This window comes from Arachis duranensis, chromosome 2 (genome assembly GCF_000817695.3).
Source record: "Arachis duranensis cultivar V14167 chromosome 2, aradu.V14167.gnm2.J7QH, whole genome shotgun sequence".
Taxonomy (NCBI): Eukaryota; Viridiplantae; Streptophyta; class Magnoliopsida; order Fabales; family Fabaceae; genus Arachis; species Arachis duranensis.
In genome coordinates, this window is record NC_029773.3 from 10,990,918 (window position 1) to 11,013,963 (window position 23,046).

The 23,046-nt window shown below is 31.9% G+C and overlaps 1 protein-coding gene across 1 annotated transcript; it reads left to right on the forward strand.

Annotated features, from left to right (window-relative positions):
• The first annotated feature begins 4,794 nt into the window (after positions 1-4,794).
• Positions 4,795-22,512, forward strand: LOC107473451 (histone H1). Its single transcript, XM_016093010.3, has 3 exons — positions 4,795-4,813; positions 21,514-21,605; positions 21,706-22,512. Exons 1-3 carry the CDS (start codon positions 4,795-4,797, stop codon positions 22,351-22,353), a joined length of 759 nt encoding a protein of 252 aa, XP_015948496.3. The 3' UTR covers positions 22,354-22,512.
• The last annotated feature ends 534 nt before the right edge of the window (positions 22,513-23,046 follow it).

Here is a 23,046-nt window from a genome sequence, read left to right on the forward strand (position 1 = left end):
ATATCAATGGATGATTGTTTCTTTAAAAATAAAATGCATTATGATTTTAGGTTATTTCATAATTAACAATAATACTTGATTATTTCTTTAAAATTAAATTGTATTATGATTTTAGGTTATTTCACAATAATAATTAATGTTCATAATATTGAATTACTCTAAAATTTTTTATTTTCTATCGTTAGTAGTTAATCCCAAATTAAAAAAATTATGTTGAATTGTTGAATAGTCCAGGTATAACCGGAGTTAATTTAGTTTATTTGTTTATTAATATAATTGATTGAAAGCATAAATGATAAATAAGACAAGCAAATAATTAAAAAAATAGAATGTTAGTAATTACTTAAAATAGATAACAAAATAAGTTATAGGGTATTACTTTATTTAAATTATTAATAATTAAAAGAATAAAAGATCAGTAATTATTTTTAAAATAGACATTAAATTAGTTTTATGGTACTAATTTATTTGATTTGTTAATAAAATTTTATAATTTTTAGATTTATATCTACTCAATTTATGTATTTTATTTTATTCTACTTTAACAAAAAATTGAGATGTGCATTTTTAATTATTTATTTAGAAAGTATAGCGAAATGAGTTATATCAATTAAAATTAATTATCAATAATTGATATCAATTAATTGATTGTATTAATTTGTAAGATGAATAACGTATAATAAATGTTGTGAAATTAATTATAATAAATTAATAATTAATAAATAAAAAATTAAAAGGGATTTTTTTATTGCTTTTTAATGGCTACACGTTTTTATAATTTCACTTTCCTTTTATCTCTTCTTTTCATATTTATTTCTTTTAATTTATTGAACTAAATCAATTGTACTAATTATATTACAATTAGCTCATGAATAATGCATGATTATATTAATTTAAGAAAATATCTTCATTATAATTATATCAAATTAATATTTAATGCGTTATTAAACTACTTATAAATCATCGATATTTTTAATCATTCTAATTATATTAATTGATATAGTTCTAATTCTCGTTCAAGTGCAATAATTTTATTAGGAGATAATTGATGCACACATTAATAGTGACCCATTTTATTTGATATCAATCAGTGGATAATAATAATAATAATAATAATAATAATAAAGTCTACACGGTACATGCATTATATTTTAAAAAGGTAAAATGTATTTTAAAAAATTAGAGTATTAATAATCAATTATGATTAATATCAATATCAATAATTAATTTTTATAATTATTTTTTGTACTACTAAAGGCTACATATAGTATTTTTCTTTTTTGTAGAATAAAAAAGATTATGATTCATAACATTTTTATAAAGTTATATCGTATAGACACAAGATTAATTAGATAATAAATTGAATTTTAATTAATATGTTTTATTTTCTGCTCATATTTTTCATTAATTATTTTACATTTTATATTTAAAGCAATATTGAATGTAAAAAAGAAAAAAATAATATTGAATGTTATCTATTTTATTTATTTACATTCATAATTAAATTTGATATAATTATAGCAAGTATCTAGAATTAATAATAACATGATAGTATAATTTTAAGTTGTATAACATAATAAAAAAATGTAGCAATTTATGTATGCTTCCTATATAGCAATAATATTATATATATTTATATATCTCCTCTTTTAGCTCTTTCCTAAAAATATTGGCATATAATTAATGTCGATAACATATATATTGAGTAAGTATCTCCATTAAAAATATTTATTAACTATTACCGTGTATAATTAGTGTGTGTGTATATATATATAAGGATTAATAGTGAATTGTTACAATTATTTATCATCTAGAAAATTCGTACCTCAGACATAGGACTTCTCCTGTTTATTATTTTTCATACCTAAAGAATACTAATTACGATTCTATCAACAGTATTATTACATATGATAGATTATGTAATGAAAAAGTTTGAAAAATAAAGACAAGAATTATAAGATTATGAAAAGTCTCATCCAAATTTGACAAAAACAACACGACTTACATAGAAATGGTTCTTATGGATGATAAGGTAAGTTGATTATTTTCCATGATTCTTTCAAGTGTTGCTAGATCCATTTTATAAAAATTTTTTGTTTATATTTCAAGTTTATTTGATAAATAAACCCTTACACGAATTAAAGACAGTGCGATTTTATAGATTTATAAGTACGTGCTAATAGCCTTTATATTTAATTTATTTTAGAGTGTGATAATAGCCAATATGTTTGTTGGTAGATTTAGCTATTACTATATTATTTATGATCACATTCAGTATATATGTATGATTTATCGAAGAAAGTAGATTATTAAAATTGATTAATAACTATTTTAGAGTTAATCCAATTAATACTAAATTTTAAAAAAACAAACAATGCATAACATATTAATTTTTTATTAATCAAATTATTATAATTTAAGTTAATTTTAAAAATAATTTAAAATTATAATTTCAATCTTATCACACGTGCATGGCACGGGTAATTACACTTGTTTGTAGTGATCAAACATTAGCTTTTTAAATTTCAAGTTATTTGACATTATATGAATCTTATGTTTGTATTTTTAATTTAGGTATGAATTTTAAATTTTTATCTTAATTTTGAATACGTAAAAATTAAAATATTACTTAATTTTTTATAGGGACGGGACAGGTACCTGCGGAGGCGGGTTAGGGTAGAGCAGCCTACTACCCACGGGTAGGGGTTGGGCAGGTAGTAGTGGAGTGAAAGGAGGGCGGGGCGGGGTCGGGTAGGGAAAAAATCCGCCCCTACCGCCCCACTGCCACCCCTATTGGTGAATCCCAAAAGTGAAAAATAGTATAAGGCAAATAAAAGAGAAAAGAAGGCCTATACAAAATCAAACAAAACCCAAAAGAGGCTCTTGTTTGAGAGGGAGTATTAGAAATATAACTATTAATGTTGCCTTCTCCCATCAGTTTAAGTTTTTGGATGAGTGGTTTCATGACAAGCATTACCCCCCGCACTTTTCGAACTTAGACTTGGAAGCTATGATATAGTAGGGGGGTTACCAGATTAGCACCTGGATTTGGGGCTAGAGATACACAAGATACAAGAGGTCTAGCTGAGTTCCAAGTTGGTTAGCAGTTTCATGATAAAGAGAAAGTCGTCTTAAACGGAGTTTGGAAACGGTTGCACATGGTTGTTCGGATCACTCTTCACTAGCGGAAGGATATTTGGGATATAAGAAGGTATAATGGACCTCATGCATGTGTCTGGCCACGTCAATTTATAGTGATCACCATATGCTTAATTATCATGTTATTTTTGCTTTCATACTGCGAGCTGATGCGGTCATGCCGATCAAGGTATTGCAGAATGCGATAGAAGCACATTTTGAATTCAGACGACTTACCGGAGAGTTTGGTTAGCTAAGCAGAAGGTTGTTGTGTAAATTTTTGTGGATTAAAAAGAGTCATATAATGAGTTGTCATGATAGGTATTAGGTGTGTAGATGACGATGCCAAACAGTACTGCAGTGTTGAAGACAAGCCATGTGCGAGTTTTTGGGATAATCGATGAGTCATCAACTTATTTCATGGGCTTTTTTGGACCCTTCCTCCCTGTCGACTGCGACCCGTAGTTTTTCTACATCATCGACCCCTCTCCTCCATCGCATCAATCGCATCCTCGAGCCACCTCCCCTCAAGCTCACTCGCTCGTGTCCCACCACGACGTCCCCGCTCAACACGACGCCTGTCTGAAACATCGGGCACCTGATCCATGTCTACAACCTGCCCTGGACCTCTCAATGTCACCTCGGTCGGGATTGCAACTGCTCTGGGATCACCGAGGTAGAGTTCAGACGATAAGAATCTTCTCCTATGCTCATGCACCACTCCAAGTACACTTGTGACAGTCCTAAGTCTAGAACGACGTCGAATCATAGCATATGTTGGGCCCTGTTACGCCAATGGAGGTGCCAACTCTATAACGTACTAGAAAATTATCGATCACCACCTCTGCCATCCTTCGACATCAAGAAGTCGATGTCGAGTGCGGCACGCAATCAATATTGTACTCCACCAAGCTGTGGTAGCACCATATCCATCTAACGCCACTCTATCACAACAAAATAGATCAATGTCATAACAGCCCTCTATAACGCCATATGTCGGGGACCTAGTATCTTGGGATTCACTATCTGAACAACCTCTAGTGAGCTATAAGGCATCCACGTGAACTATTAAAGAGAAATAGTTGATAAAAGTCATAACCAAACAGCAATAAGTTACATAACTTAATAAGAATAACCTAAAATCTAAAATACTCACATCCCCTGCCTAAAGTAAATCTATCATAAGCCTCCAATGCACAAGTCTAGCTATGCCTCTTCTCACTCAATATTGGCTGATATCCTGACCATCTGCCACCCGAAACATTTTGGATTAACAACGCCCATATAATAAAAACATATTACTCAAAATAACATGTTTAAACATAAGTACTTCGATGACAACGACCAATGAAATGTATCAAATTCATCAGGCTTGAAACCTGAAAAACGCTATAAGAGCCATGACTAAAGTAGTTGCAATGGACCAGCCAACTTGGCAATGTTCCTATTGGCCATACGGTAGATGCATTGATATAACCACAAAAGCGCATCGGATCTCCAGCTGTATCTGCCCATTTCTTCTAGCCTAGCTATGTACGAGAGTCACCAGATGTGAAGACGTGTACCAGACTTTTTCTCAAAGAACTGGTTGATAACAGCATCATGATGTATGCCATCGTGTACCTCCTAAGTCCTAACTGTATCATCGTCTACTCCATGAGGAAGCTCATTGAAGGTATCCTCCATCCAAGTGCATTTCACAATGAACTTATCGATGTAGTCCACAGGAGGTAGGTAAGACACCCAATAGCTCCTCAATCCAAGTCCATGTAGGTCGGCCACCCTCAATGTACTTCTCGAGAGGCCTAACTAGTATACTACATCCTGGAGCGTAATCGTGCACTCCTCCAATGGCATATAAAAAGTATGCATTTTCGGACATCATCTCTCCACGAATGCACTGACTAGCGACTCGTCCAACCTAAATTAGTGGTCGTTCAACCTCGCAAACTGGTATAAACCAGCCATCTACAAATACGGTATGATTCTATCATCCAAAGACAAAATGCTGCCTCCTCATGTTAGTAATACATTGAGTGGATTGAATAATGAATTAAAAATTTTTTCTAAGAGCGATAATAATTTGCAACTCAATGCATTAAACGAATATTAAATTATGCATGCCCTTTTTTAAAAAAAAATACAAATACTCAAAATTATAATATTAAAATAAGCATATATTAAACCAATTAAAAAAAATCAAATCCAAGTTAAATTTAAAATCACCTAACATAAAAAATTCTAATATAAAAAACTTTAATGTAATGTATATTATAATCATAAATCACGTTCCTAAACTGATATTTTTAACTAAAATTTAATTCTAAGTAAATTTTTACTCACTAATTATTCTAACATTTATAATTTACAAATCCTAAAAAAACATCTAAACACTACTCTAATTAACATTTATATTCACTACTCTAAGAAACATTATAGTTTCAAAATTCTAACAAACTACTAAATTACTACTCTAACTAATATTTGCAATTTAAAAATACTAACGCTTATAATAAAAAAATTTCTAAGTGACTTAACATTTCTAACATTTCTGATCTATCTTAAAAAAAAAAGTTGATTCATTAACCTCTTTATTGATGCTACTAATAATAGAGACAACTCCGTCCAACCAATAGATACGATCTAAGTCGTCTTTTATATCCGCAGTTTTGAAACAAGTGACTTTAAATTGTATATATAGGTATATATAGTAAATTAAACCTACTTCATTCAATTTAGCTTTGATGTACGTTTCCTATAAATCAAAGCTATTCAATTCGATTTACTAGGGGGTTGTAAATCAAAATCACTTGTTTCGATTTACTATGAACTTTAAATCGAAACTTCAAGTTTTGATTTATTATGGACTAGCTCATTTCAATATTTTTTCCTATTAAATCAAAACAGGTTAATTCGATTTATCACTTTCCATATTTATTCGTATCTTATTGTATCGATTTACATTGAAAAACTGTATAGATTCGATTTACATAAAAATACAAACAAGACAACTATATACTGTTATTATATTTAAGACATTGATGTAATATTGGCTTCCATTTGTTTTGTTTGTATGTTTTACTCTTGTTATTAATATAAATTAATAAAAGTATAAAATATACTAATGATTTTATTTTAAACATATTATTTATAAATATACATTTTGTAAATACAGTAGAACTTATAATTCATTTTATTGTCAATAAGCTATATCACAAATGATATAATTTTCTTATCTTCAATTAAAAATCTCAAATTCAAATCTCACTCCTAAATTTAAAAAATATATATATAATTTATTTGATCAATGTCCTTTTTAAAATTACAACGACAAATATCTAATTATTCATAATTTATTTTTTTTGACATTGCTATTAAAGATAGAGCATAAATCACAAATTTTTTCATGTTATAATAAATTTAAATCATAAAAAATAATACCTCATGTAACTTAAGACCAATTAAGTTTGTCATAAATTACGAATTTTTCATGTTATAATAAATTCAAATCATAAGAAATAATTTTATAGATCACATAAAATATCACCTCATACAACTTAAGATCAATTATTTTTAAAATCTTCATACAAAAAGAACAATATAATCACTTAAAAAAATACTAGCATTAACTCACTTCTAACATGAGAAATTGAGGACACGGTATATATTTTATTGACTAGCCACATTTAAATCCATCATCCTCTTCTTATTTTTCATTTATCTCTCTCTTGGTCCTTGTCTTCATTCCTTCCATTGTTATAAGACAAAATCCATCTAATCTCACTCATGAGCCCTAAATACCACTTGTTTTTTTTTTTTCAATATCACTCGAGTTAATAATTTATTTTATGAATGATTCTCTCTTAGATGTAAAACAAAAAGGTTGAACACCCTAAACAATTTAAAAGATCCCATTCCTTGCCCAAAAATAATGCGTTCTTTAAAATACAAAAAAATAAAAAATAACAACTTTAATCAATGCAAACTATGATAGATAGATAGTACAAGCACAAAGTTTTCAAATTATTTTTATATATTAAAAATATAAAAATCCTAAAACATGTGCCGATTCTTTTGGTTGTATATATTTTTCAAAATATGAGGTTTCACATTTTCTCTAGCTAATTTATAAATTTTGATATTTTCAACAAAAAAAAATCACATGATATAATTTTCAATTTCAAAATTAATGTATCACCCAATTGATATATCAACAATACAAAACTATCAACATCATAAAATTTTTATACCACTTTTGGAACTTCTGACTGTATGTATATATATACATCTACTATATTGATGAACACGTTGAATCAGTGATCCATCCATATTATTAAAGAGAGAAAATTAAATTAAGAAATAAGAGATCAAAATAATATTTGAGAAATTTATAGAATATGCATGAATGATTATTAATACATATCGAGCAAGGAAAAAGAAAAGGAAGCAAGTGAGCATGAGGGAAAACAAAAAGGAGAGAGGAAGAGTAGCCGACGAATGAGCCTGAAGAAGCAGCCGCAAAACAATTGATCGAGTTTTTTTATTATTTTGTATAATAATCTCTTAGATAATCAAAAGCGAGCGCTGATTCTTTAACAAAACGACTAAAAAATTCAAGATACCAGGATTATCTCTTTTTTGAAGAATTTTTCTTTAAAAAAGTAGCATTATCTGACGGTAAATAAATGATAATATATCGGCAAAAGTTTAAACTTGTAATTTATGAGACTTTACATAGGAGATTATAATAGGTTTATATGAAGAAAATTTTCTGGATGGAGAAAGTGTCTTCTGAACCTTAAAAGACTAAGTAATAAGAGAAATTAATCATAAGGTGTAACTATTATGCTTATTCAGATCAATGTCATGTTAAAATTCTTTTTATTATTATTATTAGATATCACCTTCATTATTATTTTGTTATTATTATTATTATTCATAATAAGTTTCATTAACATTAAGTCTTTATTTAATTTTTTAATTTATGTCTAAATTAAAACTAAAAATTAAACTTATTCCACCTAACTGCAGTTATAAAAATTAACTCTAAATATTTTTCTTAATTCATTAATGCCAAAAATATATTAGTCTTTTATGCTCATTTGAAAAAGACCCCGTCATATTTTATATACAACAAGCCCAAAAATAATATAATTGTGAAATCAATTCTAGCCCATCCACAATTTGTCAACAAAAAACAAAAGCAATCATAAAGAGAATGGTCCAACCAGGTCTTAATATACCGGTTTACAATTACACAACATATTGGGTCACATGTCATATAATGAACAAGTAACTTACGGATTTTATAACCAACTTGGGTTGGTCGAGTGGTAAGCTCACTCCTCCACTTAAGTAAGTATCGGGAGTTCGAACCCCGCCTTGTGAATACAGTAACTCATTGGCCAGCGACAGACTCATAAATGGAGCTCAAAAAAAATCTTATAACTGTAAAAAATTCTCTACTAATTATAGAGCAACTTCAACAACAACAATTTCGTAATATAAGAATTTTCATGCATTACATATAATTTTCTTTTTATCAATTAATATTGAATACACACACACATTTTTAAGAAGCAAAAATATATACCAACCATAAAGCCTCATTCAAAAGTTAAAACTCTAACTATTTCCTTCGTTCTCCAATTCAAACGGAACTCTTTTTTATTTGGACAGAGACCCGGGCCAAGAGTCCAGCCCAAGTACAAAAACAGAGGATCCATGCCTCTAACCTATTCGAAATCAACCCATGTTCCCCATCCCCTTTGCGCGAGAGAGAGGCTCTAGATTTGTCGGCCTAAGTTGCAGCTTCCTCTCCTCTGCAACTCAACGTGGTGATCAGAACTTTGAGCGCTAGTGACGCCACCAAAGACCGCTCGTCTATGGTCTGCCGTCTTAAACGTCTCGCCTCCTTTGCACCAGCCGGGATGTCGTCGTCGACATCTTCCCATAACCCAGCAGTCCAATCTGCAACTTCCTTAGCTCACCACTGCTTTAACCACATCTGACACCTCATATGTCTTGCCTTACCTTAGCACCATCTCCTTTCACATCCCCTAGTTTCAATTTTAATCCCACCGTGAAGATCCGGTTGACACTAAAACTTGGACCATCCTCCTGTGAGACTGCGTCGCCTTGGGTTGCATGAGGATCCTCTGCCTCATATCACAAATGATCTGGATTGAATTCTGAATTTTCTGCCTCATTTCCTTGTTTAAGCCTCTCCGTTTTACCTGTGTTGATTTTTCCTATTAGTTTTTCAACTTCTTACGTCAAATTTGAACCTCACTACTAATATTATTTTGTATGTTTGCAGGTGGTTGAGAACTCCATCTCGAACATAATGTTTCTGATTTCGCTGCCTTTGTCACTGCATGAGCTAGACGATTTTCATTCTTAGGAGTCCAAGTCATTCTTTTTTCAGGTAAATTCTCCATTAGAATTTGAATATCTTGGATGATAGCTAATGCTTCTCCTATGGCTGTCTTGGATTTAATTGCTTAAATGAGCTTTAAGTTATCAAATTCTATTAGAGTTCTGCCCATTTGTAGATTGTTCACTATAATTAGCGCTTGCCTTATTTCATGGGCTTCTACCACAGTATTTGAGCTGGCTTGAATCTTTCTTAAAAATCCTAATACAATCCTTCCTTTACTATCTCTGATCACCACAACTATTACACTTGTTCTATTGTCCTTTCTGAAGGTAGCATTAACATTCGCTTTTAGCCAAGTCTCAGGAGGAGGTCTCTATCTCACTGGGTTAATTCTGCTCCTGTTGACCTCTATTTTCTGTGTTTGCTATTTTTCTGCTAGTTTTCAATAAATTGTCTCTAGTACTCCTGTCCTGCTAATTGTCTAACTAGGATTCACTTCTTGTTGTTAAAAATGTTTGTTGTTTCTAGTTTTTCATATCTCCCACGTGAAAAATCTTAGCTTACTAATTCTCTTCTCCTGATCCTCTCCACCTCCTGCTCTGATTTTTCTTATGCATTTCACCATCCAACTTCCAATTGAGTTAATTGTCTCAACTGTTGGGGTCCATTGGCAGTCCGCCGCTGAACCATGGTGCTCTCGTCCAGTCACATAGCAATAAAGCATGTTCTACTGTCTCCAAACCTTTTAAGCATATTTGACACACTGATTCTAGTACCATCTTCCTTTTATATAAATTAGAACCTACTGGTAATATGTCATGATATGCTTTCTATAAAAACATTCTGATCTTCTGTGGAACCTCCATTCTTCATACATCCTTCCATATCTTCTTTTTGTCTTCACTTGTTGATAAATTTCCATATCTCATGTCCTGTTTGACTTTTTTAGCAACATAATATCCAGTTTTTATTGAGTAATTTCCATCTTCATTCCATGGCCAATACAAGTAGTCTTCTTTGTTTACTATACTAATAGGGGTGCTGAAAATCTCTTTGTAGATTTTCTAGGTAAACATGCTTTCAATTATTCTTCTATGTCATTCTTTCCCATTCATAATGAGATCTTTAACCCTCAAATCATCTGTATTATTTGCATTAAGGGGCTTGCTCCTCCCAATGATCTAATTGTCTGTCCATATGCTTACTTTGGAACCATTTCTGATACTCCACTTTGCTCTTTTCCTTAATAACTCTCTTCCATGCAAGATCCTTCTCCAAATCCATGATGTGCCCTTGCTACATGTTGCTGTCTAGAAGTTGTCATCCAGAAAATATATCGATTTAAATACCTATACCTAGATTGCATTTGGATTTTTCATTGCTCTCCACGCTTGTTTGGTAAGATAGGCAGTATTTTGTTTCTCAAGGTCCTTGAACCCCAGCCTCCTACCGCTCTTGCTATCAGTAATATTGTCCCACCTTTTCTAATGGATGCCTTGTTTCTTTTCCAATGCCGCCCACTAGAATCTTGCAATATTTGTGCGAATTCTCCTATAAAAGGTCTTAGAAAACTTTATAACATTCATGGCATATGATAGCATTGTTTGAAGTACTAATTTTATTAGTGTTTCTTTGCATGCCTGATTCAACAGCCTTTCCTTTTATCCCTTCAGTTTATTCATGATTTTCTCTTTAATCCATGTTAAACCCTTGTTCTGAGATCTTTCTCATATAGTTGGTAACCACATGTATTTTCCTAGCGTGTCCTATGCTCATTCTAAAATCTCTTCAATTTCTACTATTGCTTGTATGGACACCTGGTTTCTTAAGGTGATGCCTAACTTGTTCAAGTTTATCTTTTGTCCGGATGCCTCTGTGTATTCATTAAGAATAGTGATGATTTGAAATATCTCGTACTCCTTTGCTTTTGCAAATATAATGCAATCATATGCAAACAACAAGTGAGTAAGTATCGGGATTGTTGAAGCTATCTTTAGACCGGTTATATAGCCTCTCTCTTGAGCCTTCTGCATTAGAATAGTGAACACTTCAGCTACTAAAATGAAGAGGTAGGGGAATAAGAGGTCACCTTGTCTAAGACCCCTCTGTGGCTTGATCTTCTTAGACAACTCACCATTGACCTTTACTTTATAGTTGGCACTTCTGACACATTTAATTACCAATTCAATTCATTTTTCGATAAACCCAAGTTTCAAAAGCACCTTCTCGAGAAAATCCCACTCTAATATGTCATTTGCCTTGTTCATATGCAACTTGATTGCTATGTTCTAGGATCCCCCTCTTCCTTTTTTGTTTAGGCTGTGATAAATTTCTTGGACAATTGCTATATTATCTTGTATAAGCTTCCTTCCCATAAATGTACTTTGAGTTGGTGATATTATATACTCCATTAGCTCTTTCAATCTTAGCACTATAACCCTTGTTATAATCTTGTAAATAAAATTACAACAACTGATCGGTCTTAACTGATTAAGTTTTTTCGGATTCTTGACCTTTGGAATTAAAACTGTTATGGTTTCGCTAATATCTTTTCACAAACTCCCATTCCGAAAAAAATTCTTTAACAACTGCATGTACCTTTTTCTTAATTATCTCCTAATATTTTTGGTAGAATAGCCCATTTAAACTATCTGGCTCTGGAGCCTTGAGACTGTCCATACTGAAGACTGCTTTTCTAATCTTCTTTTCTGTGACTTCTGAGATCAGCCCCCTGTTCATATCTTTTGTGACTCTCACTGGAATTTTGTTTAGGACTGTTTTAAAATTCTTTTGCTATTGGAAGTAAACAAAGCTTCAAATCGTTCCTTGATGTGGTTCATAATATCTTTCCTATCCTCCATCCATGAGCCTTGCTTCATTCTTCAGCTTAGCTATTCAGTTCCTTTCTCTTCTTTGAATGGTTGTGGCATGAAAGAAAGTTGTATTCTTGTCTCCCCATTTCAACCACTTTAACCTGACTTTTTGTCCCAAAAATTTATCCTCTTGATTCTATAAAATTGTTATATTCTCCTTTATCACCTATATCCTCTCCTGCTTCCCTTGTGTTAAGTTTGAATCTTATAACTTCTTCATTTCTCCTTCAATTTATGGATTTCTTTATCAGCATGTTTAAAGGTTTTCTTGCTCCAATTCTTAATCTTCTCTTTGCAATTTTTCATTTTCTTGTCATTATTCTCCAATCACATCCGTGGACATCTTCTTTATCCCATCCTTTTCTAACTGTATTTTTGCACTCATCATGATCTGCCAAAAACGCCTCAAATTTGAAACTTTTCTCCATTCTTTGAACTTGATTTATGTCCAAAACTAATGAACAATGGTTAGAGTTAATTGCTGGCAGAGTCGTGAGTGACGCATGCTAGTATAAAACCCTCTATTCCCAATTCGCTAACAGCCTGTCTATCTTCTCCCTATTGATAAATCCATTCTTCAGGTTACTAAACTACGTGAATCTTCCTCACTTTAGGTCTAAGTCCATAAGATAATTCGTATTTACAAATTGTCTGAATTCTCTTACTTGAATTTGTGGCTTTGGATGTAAACCAATTTTCTCCTGTTGGCTCAAAATATCGTTGAAGTCTCATATGAATAGTTGTGGCTTTCCTATCATCAATTTGGGCTTTTATATGATTATCACACCAAAAATAAATATCAACATCATATATTTTATTCCACAAAAGGCATAGTCCTCCAAACAATCTCCAGGGTTCTATGTGAAATACATTCTCAAAATGCAGTCTTCTTTTCAACTTCTTAATCATTCCTTCTCTAGCTCTAGTATCAATTAGAAATACTATTGCAGGCTTTATTTGTCTGCACATGCTGTGCAGTTCAAAAAATTGTCACGGGAGTCACAACCTCGCGGTAATTTCAGCTTATGACACTCATGGTTGAGTTGGGGGTATGTGTAGGCTCGCCTCCTCAACTATTGAGTTTTCCAAATCGCCTCCTCTGATTTGTGAGTGCTCCTCATGAGCTATCACTTTCATTGAACCTCTGCACAATTTTTCTTCTTGCTAGCCCTCCATATATGTGCAGCTCCCTTTTCCCCTTCCAGAAAATTTTCAATCTGCCCCTGCTGGTCCTGTTCTCTTCTTCTTTGAAGTTTCAGTTTTTTTTCTAATCTTTGAGTAAGTTCTATTTCATATTCACTTACCAATATAATTGCTTTCCTGTTTTTATGCTCTAGCTCCTCTTCTTCTTCTGCTAGTTCTACATAATAGAAACATCCATCGCTTTATGTGACTAGCTGCTTGCTATTCTGTTCTGACTCTTTCTCTTTGATCTTATACTATTTGATTATCCTATCAATGTCCATATTATTTCTGTTTTAGGGCTCCTCTTCAACTTTTCTTTCTGTGTTTCTCTTCCTTTTTTCTTCAACCATGTTTTGGTTGAATTCCTTTAATAGTTGTCCAATAGTTAGGTTCTTCTCTTCTTCAATTGGCCCACTTTTAATTTGTTGTCTATTTTTATTGGGCTTTTGGTTGATGAAAGCTCATGCCTCTTTTTTGTACTGTCCATTCTTCTCATACTTGGACCACCTTTCTTTTTACTCCTCCTAGAAATCTTGTTGCTGTCCTTCCAATTTTCTCCTGCCTTTTCTAATTTTCTGACATCTTTCTCGTTTTCTGTTGCTATTAATTCACTGACTTGCTGCTTTTCTGAAATGACCTTTTTCTTTTTTCTTTTCCTGGTTTGCTGTCCCATTGCCTAAATTCAAGATATTGTTGCTCCCATCACCGTTCAATTTTCCTACGTCAGCCCCTTCATTTTGACCTTAAACTTCCTGTATTACCATCTGTCTCCCTCCCATTTACTCTTGTGGATTTACTAATCTGTCCAAAGATTTTGCAAAGGCATTATCTTGAGAGCTTTTTACATCCCCTAGACTTAACTCTCTTTCATCTCTTTGTGATTGTCTTTTTAGCCACTCTCTCCCCTGTAAACTTCTTTCACGCGCCTCCCATAGTTTCTCCACTCAATTGTTGTGTTCCTTCTTTCTCCTCCTGATTTCTGCCTTTCTTGCCTCACTCTCTACTGACCTCAACCCTAAAGTTGTGAGTTCTGGTCCATATATAGGAATATCTAGATTTACTAATGACATAACTAGCTCCTCAACACATGTTCTTTTATCTTGCCCGATTCTCTTACACTTATAACAATAATCATACAGTGAAGCTGATTGTAGTTTACCTCATAAATGAACAGGTTTGAGCTCCATCATTGAAGACTCAGCATATGACCTTATATTTTTCATGGTCCATCATCATATACTCTTCTTGCTTCTTCCTAACTTTTGAAGTTTAAAATGAAGAAGTTTGGTCCTGCATTGGTGATCACTAGTCTTTGTGGATCTCCCCACATATTGAGAATTATTTTGCGCATTGTGATCGTATTGAGCACTTTTCCTGTTAACACTCGGCCAACAAGTTTCCGGTCTGTGTTATCTCCTTGTTGAGTTGGAGACTCCTCCAGATCTAGAACATCCCCTTCCAAGCCTACATCTTCTGTACCTTCCATGACTTGCCTTGTTGAATTGTATCTCTTATATTGTTATGTCTCCCTTAACTGTTTTGTGATTGTCATCATATTTATAATTGAACTAGGCTTGAGAAATAGATATGATTACTAGTTCCGCTTGTCGAAGCAGTAAAGCTCCACTCCTGGAGAGCGTGAAGCTCCACTTTTGGAGAATCAAAGATGAACGAAACTATAAAATGGATGCTATGGGACGTTGATGGGTTTCAAGATGAGATAATTGTGAGATTGAACCCATAATGCCTATAAATTGGGTTTGGACTAACCGACCGAATTCGATTTTAGTTTTTACATTATATAAGCCTAATTGGTTTTATCTAAAAAAAGAAAATTTACACCATTGTTGCAAAATTGAGAAGCTTAAGCTGTCACTGAGGGTTTTGGTGTAGTTAGAGTGGGTAGAGATAGGAATTGTTATTTTAGTGTCGGGTTGAGTTTTGGTCCGAGTGGGTTTCTTGGTTTGGATCTCATCCAAAAAAAAAGAAGCTGTCACTGAGGGTTCACTCGTTGTATATATGCCAGTTCTGTGAGTTTGTGCGGATGAATTAGTAGCCAGGATTTTTGTATAATAATAAACTTTTTATATAAATTGCTCAATCAGGTTTTTTTTTATCTAGGCCAAGTATCAACAAATACCCAATCCAAATATAAACAGATACCCAAAATTCCATCCGACCTTGTGTAAGACAGAGGGTTTTGACATTTTGTATTGTGAGATTGAACCAATAATATTTACAAAATTAGGTTTGAACTGACGGACCCAATTAAATTTTAATTTTCACGTTATATAAATTTAATTGAGTTGAACTTTAAAAATTAAGAAAATATGAAATTATAACGTCCTTCAATCTTTTGATATTACAAATATGAAAACACACTTTCTAAATTTCATTTTTTATTTAAATATTACACTAGTTTTTCTAAATCTTATTATTAAAATTAAATTAAATAACATATATTTAACAACTAATTTTTTATATTCACACGACGTTTTTTAAAAATTAATAAGGGATTATATTATTATAATAAATAAGTAAATGAATATTTATATATTATTTATGATTGTAAATATATTCAGAATATTAATAAATTTAATAAAAAATAAACTCACGTTTTATAATAATGAAAATTAGACTTTATTAATAATACTATTGAAATATTAAAAAAATTACTTAAAATTTTTAAACTACCTCTTTTAGCTTAATCGAAAATTCTCAATCATGACTCTAAGTTCCATCCCTAACTCACCCAATCTATAATCCTAACTTTTCACCATTATCGTAAACTTTAAAGAAATTTTAGAATGATAGATTTTGAACGAGAGAGAGCAGAACACCAAAAAAAGAAAGAAAGAATAGAGAAAAGAAAAAATAGAAAACAGAAACTAAAATTGAAAAATAGAGAGAGAACTAATACACACACTTCTAAAGTTACAGCAATAACGTGTATATATATATACACACACAAAACAAAGATATATATGACTGCCCTACACCAAGACTCACTCAAAACAGAATATACCACTAAATAAAGTCAAACTAACTACTTCTCTAATTCTGTTATGAATAAAGATTTAGAATTTTTATCTTTTCTCCTTTACACCCCCCTCAAACTCAAGTATGGTCAAAGAACAACTCAGTTTGATCTTCAATCTCTCAAAGAAAGTAGTAGATAAAAGCTTGGTAAGGATATCTGCAATTTGCTCAGCACCTAAAATGTGTACAATATGTAGAGAGTTGTTCCTCAACTTATCTCTAATAAAGAGGATTATGCTCAGGTTATCACAGAAAATTGTAGGAGGAATCTCCAGAGGGACATTTAGTTCATGAAAAAATTTTGCAGCCAGACCAATTCACTTTCACAAGCCGCCAAGCTCCTGAATTCCGCCTCTGTAAAACTCCTACTTATAATAAACTGCTTCTTACATGACCAAGATACTAGATTAGTCCCAAAATAGGCACAAAATTTAGATACTGACCTTCTATCCTCAATGTCAATAGTCCAGTCTGAGTCTGAAAACGCATAAAACCTTGTATCAGTGCTTTTGTGAAAGAACAAGCCAAGTTCCTTCGTTCCTTGCAAGTATTTGAGGATCCTTTTGCATCTTTCTAGTGAGGAAGAAGAGGAACATGTATGAATTGACTGATTTTTTTAACTGCAAAGGAGAGATCCAGTCGAATAATGGTAAGATATTACAAGGAACCAATCATAGTTCTAAACAATTTTGAATCTTCAAAAGCTTCAGCACCTGAAGACAAAAGCTGCAAAGAAGAAATCATTAGAGTTGGCATAGGAAAAGCCTCTCCCATGTCTCCTTTGGACAATAAATTTGTTATATATTTTGTTTGAGACAAATATAAGACTCCATTACTTGTATGTTGGACTTCAACACCCAAAAAATAATTTAGAGTTCCTAAATCCTTCAATGAGAAAATATTATCAAATTACTTAATCATAGAATTTATATGAGTAAAATTATTTCCAGTTATAACAAGATATAATCAAAGAATCTATAGTTATTCGAATAAATAAAGAATTATCAAAATTAGCACTTTTAAAACCAAACTGATTCAAAGTCTTACTTAACTTCGAAAACCATTTTCTTAAGACTTGTTTTAAGCCATAAAGGGACTTGTTCAACCTACAAATATGAATATCACTCTGTTGTTCAAAACCAATAAGTTGGGACATGTAAATAATATGTTGTAAATCTCCATTTAAAAGAGTGTTGTTGAAATTAAATTATCTAATGACCCCATTTCTAGAGAGAGCTATACTTAAAACTAGTCTAATGGTAGTAAGTCAAATAACTGAGCTAAAAACTTGTTTAAAATCAAATCCCTCTTACTAATAAAATCCTTGAGCAACTAACCTAGCTTTATACTTTTGAATAGACCCATTAGATAGTCTTTTAATAGGGTAAACTCATCTGCAACCAATAATTTTGGTATTTTATGGTATGAAAACTAAATTTCAGGTTTTTGTTCTCATAAGAGCATTATACTCTTCAATAATAACTCTATATCAATGTGAAATACTAAGAGCAACCTTGGGAGTTTTTGGTATATAATCTGCATGAGAAATACTGTTAACAGTAGCAGTATAAGTCTTTGATTTAGAATGTCCAATTTTAGACCTAGTAACCATAAGATGAATATTATGAGATTCTTTAATTTGACTTAACTTAGTATGTTGAGTTTTACTTTGCTCAAGAGATGGAAGTATAGGAGAATCAGTAGCTAAGGGGGAAGAATTAAAATGCTGACTGTTAATGTTAGTATCAAAATTTTGATGATTGTAAGTATCAAAAGCATTAGAATTATGATTGGCAATGACAATGTCATTTTGGGAAGTAAAATTAATAGCACAATTATCAATAGAAGTAGTAGTATTAGTATTATTTTGTAATAATGAAATAGGAATCATTGAAGGACAAATAATGCTTAATACTTGATCATTACTATTAGGAACTTACGAAGAATTCTCAAAAAAAGATTTGTGAAATAATTCAAGATATGAAAAGTCAAATTTACTAAACTTCACATGCCTAAATGCATAAATCCTACTAGTCAAGTTTATTGTTAGAATAAAGTTGCAGGATAACAAGAACATAAAAAATTATTACTGATTTCTGATGTAATAAAACTTCATATGATGATTTATTTGTCAAAACAGAAGTGAGTAATCTATTAATTAAATATATTGAGGTAATAATAGCTTCATCCTAATAGATTAAAGGCATAATGGATAGCACAAACAAATTCATTTCAATGAAATATTTATGTTTCCTCTCTACACAGCTATTTTGCTTAGGAACATAGGGACATGAAAAACAATGTGAAATGCCTTCTTGTACCATAAAATTAGCAAAAGCAAGAGATTTGTATTCACCTACTTTATCAGATTAGAGTTCCTTGATTTTACAATTAGTAAGGTTCTCCATGAGATTTTTATATTGTTTAAAAATATATAACACCTGAAATTTGTTAACAAGTAAAAAAGTATAAGTATACCTACTAAATACATCTTTAGAAGTCACATAGTATCGATAACTAAAATAAGAGACAACAGGACATGATTTCAAACATCACTATAAATAAGTTATAAAGATGCATCATACGATGTATTAAAATCAGAAAAAGACTGTTTATAAATTTTAGTTTCAGCATAATCTTTATTAATCTTAAAAATTAAATCAAAACTGAAACTATTATAAGTTATATTACATTGATGGAGAACTAATTAAACTATTTTGATTACAGAATAACTTAAATATTTGTGTCACATATCAAAATTAGAATAAAAAATAAAAAAAACATAAAAAATATTAGGAACCAATGAAGATTAAGGCACATCAACATTTACAAACTAATAAAGACCTCCTCTTCTCTAGCTAACAACAGAGAAGAATATAGTGTTACATTGACATAAGAACACAATGGTAATTGGGGTTAAAAAAAAACACCCTAACATTATGGATATGTCGTAATTTAATTTGTCTTTATCTTAAATTATAACAGTTTGCTCCATCTAATATTGACTATGTATGTACAATGATATTGTATATGTCATTTGTAAACTCTAGAAAGCAGAAGATTTGCATCCCTTTTAACTTGCAAAAATATATAGACTGTAAGACAAGTCGGTGCTAATCCTTTTGTATTAATTTAATTAATTTGGAATAAGTATTATCAAGTCACCGACTATGTCAGTGCTTCAAAAATTTCTAATAAATCAATATTATAAAATAAACTTACTTCATGATAAACATAAGACACAAGCCAACAAATTTGTGAGTATATCATGTCATACGGTATGGTAAGAATATAAGATTATATTACACAATCCTTTTGATATATCATGAAGTCTATTCCATTGTGGGAAGCACGAATGAACTTTCGAGTTAATTATATTTTTGGAATTTTGTTGGAGTCAAAACTTTATTAAGAAGAGAGAGTTATAATTTAGATCAAGTCATCAAGAACCTGGACAAGAAGTGTGTATCCCATTTTTATAAATGAATAATTTGGAATTTAACCTCAATCCTTGTCATATGATCCCATTATTTTATATTTCGAAGAACAAAATTCTGAATTTATAATGGGAAGCTTACTTTTTCATATGAACATTATTATTGCAATAATCCAATAGTCCTTGGTGGGTCTATAAGCTATGAGCTGTTCTAACGTGCACAAATGATTTGATATTTCAACTATGTAGAGAACTAATGAGAACTCAAAAAAGAAAAAAAAAACAGTGATCAATGTTAGTTTCAATGAATCTCCTTGAACTCTTAATCCAAACCAATCTAAAAATGTTTTAAGTGTTACTTTTGGTAGGATGTGTCACACCACTTTCATCATTCATATTAAGTGATTCATATTATACTTAAAACTAATTGAGAATAACAATTTGTGTCTAATTCAACTGTAAATTGAATCAAATTTGTGGAATAATGTCATGAAAATAATACCTTGGCACCCAAACTACAAGAAAGTTCTGTAGAACAAAGACTTGTTACTTGCACTTTGAATTTGATACACATAAGATGGACAAATAAGAGCTATAAAACCTTTCTTGTGAATTATAATGTTTTAGGATTAAGCATAAGCTGAAATTAATCATCATTTGTTTGCTACAACCTTGGATTTTTGGAAGCCAATGAAATTTCAACCATAATAAATGTGAAAACCATACAGTGATACACACAAGTGAATACATGTTCTTTGGTAGGAGTTGTTCAACTTGACTAACATTCTAATCATAAGTTTCGTACTCAAATCTAATTAGATTTTCATGATTTTTGATGCATTAGAATCCTCTGTTAACCTATTATTACATGGTGTAAATTGATCTCACCTATTACCAAATCATCGACCTTAATTTTGTTAAAACCATAATAACATCATGAGAAACACTAGTCATGACCATTGTGCCTTCAAACCCAAAATTCTCCAACACCATACAACCATTCAACACGCTAAGATATTCATTAGAAAGCTCATAAAATTTTCTACAATGTTCAAAAAACTTCATTTGAATCCGCAAACTATACCCCAAGTTATGATCAAATAAATCAAGGTGAAAAACACACCTAAACCAACCAATAGCACCTTTAGAACCTCATTCAACTTTCCATCTTAGCTTCCTTCACGACTCATCTTCAACCGTTAATAAATCCCCATCGAACGGTTCAGATTCAAACCCAAACTAGCCACCGATCCATGTGAAGTGAAATCCCACCAATCAAAATCAAGTATTCGGATCCTCTCCTACACACTCATAACTATAAAACCCATCAAATTTGCACCGCTTTTTATCACAGGGAAAAAAAAAAGAATTTCTCACAGACCGATCCATTTCTTCATAATTTCCCCAAATTTCTCTCCGAACCCTAATCAACTTCTGAATTCCCAAATTTCGACCATGAACAGAAGAAGCCACTAAAGCTAAGAAAACCAAGGAGCCCAAACCTAAGAAGGCTTCCAAGCCTAGAAGCCCACCGACTCACCCTCCTTACCAAGAGGTTCGGTTGCGATCCTGAAATTCTCTTCAATCATGCAATTTGATCTGAAATTTAGACTTAATTTTGATTTTGATCCTGACGTTTTTGTTGTTAATTACAGATGATCAAGGACGCTATTGTTACGTTGAAGGAGAAAAACGGTTCGAGCCAATACGCGATTCAGAAGTTTCTCGAAGAAAAGCATAAGCAGTTTCCAACGAACTTCAGAAAGCTTCTTTTGTTCAATTTGAAGAAGCTCGTAGCTTCTGGAAAGCTCGTTAAGGTTAAAGGTTCCTTCAAGCTTCCGGCATCAAAGGCGCCAGCATCATCAGCGCCTTCGCAGGCAAAGAAGCCCGCGGCTACTAAGACTAAGACCAAGTCCAAGCCTAAGCCTAAGCCTAAGCCTAAGCCCGCTGTCAAGGTGAAGGCAACAAAAGCAAAGACAACCAAGACTAAATCGGTGAAATCAGTTTCAGCTAAGTCTAAGCCCAAGCCCGCTCCAAAGCCCAAGGCTGTGGCGAAGCCTAAAGCAGCTGCAGCAGCGAAGCCCAAGGCTGCTGCAGCTAAGACCAAAGCAAAGCCCAAGGCAGCTGCTAAGCCACCGGCAAAAGTGTCGAGGATGTCGACTAGGGCTTCGCCAGGAAAGAAGGCTGCACCTGCCGCAAAGCCTGCAGCAAAGAAGGTTGCGGCAGCGAAGAAGAGCGTGAAGCCCAAGAGCGTAAGGTCTCCGGCGAAGAGGGCTTCGGTGAAGAGGGGCGGAAGGAAGTGAAATAGATATATAGATAGATGAGGAGGCCCTAGTGGGCTTTTTGTTTTCTCTCTTTGTTGTGTAATCTTTAGTTTTGTATATGTTTTTTTAAAATCTTAATAGTTGAGGTGTCCTGTTTACAACAACATATCAATAATAATAGTATTAATTAATAAGTAATAGTAGCATATATATGGGCTTTCGGAATTTCTCATTTTAAGATTTTGAAGAAAACTGGTTTATGTCGGTGATAGTAATGTCATATAAGTTATAACCTTTAATTTGTTTATTAAATAATTTAATTTGGCATGAAATTATATATAAACTAAAATTCGGTTTAGGGAAAGGAATCAAGGATCTTTTGTAATTTTTGAAGCTTAGGGAAAGGGTCTTTTCGTATTCATGTTAGATTGCTTACCATATAAGCCAGTTTTCATTCATCTATGAACATCATTATGTCAACTAATTGGACAATCATAATTTGTCGCTTGTTATCTTCAAATGTAATTCAACGTGCCTGAATTTAAAAATAGTTATCCAAGTTTAATTAACACTCGCTAGTTGTGATTTGAAAAATATTTTTCGATGCTTTTTTTATAATTTGAAAATCTAAAATATCTTGTATCAAAATTTTGCTTTTATTTTATACATAAAATATATTATCAAAATAATATCTAAAAATTTATATTGCTGACAAAAATAATTTTAAAAAAT

Coding starts and splice junctions, on each gene's coding strand:
- LOC107473451 (XM_016093010.3), top strand. Junction 21,606..21,705: donor CTCACCCTCCTTACCAAGAG/GTTCGGTTGCGA, acceptor TGTTAATTACAG/ATGATCAAGGACGCTATTGT.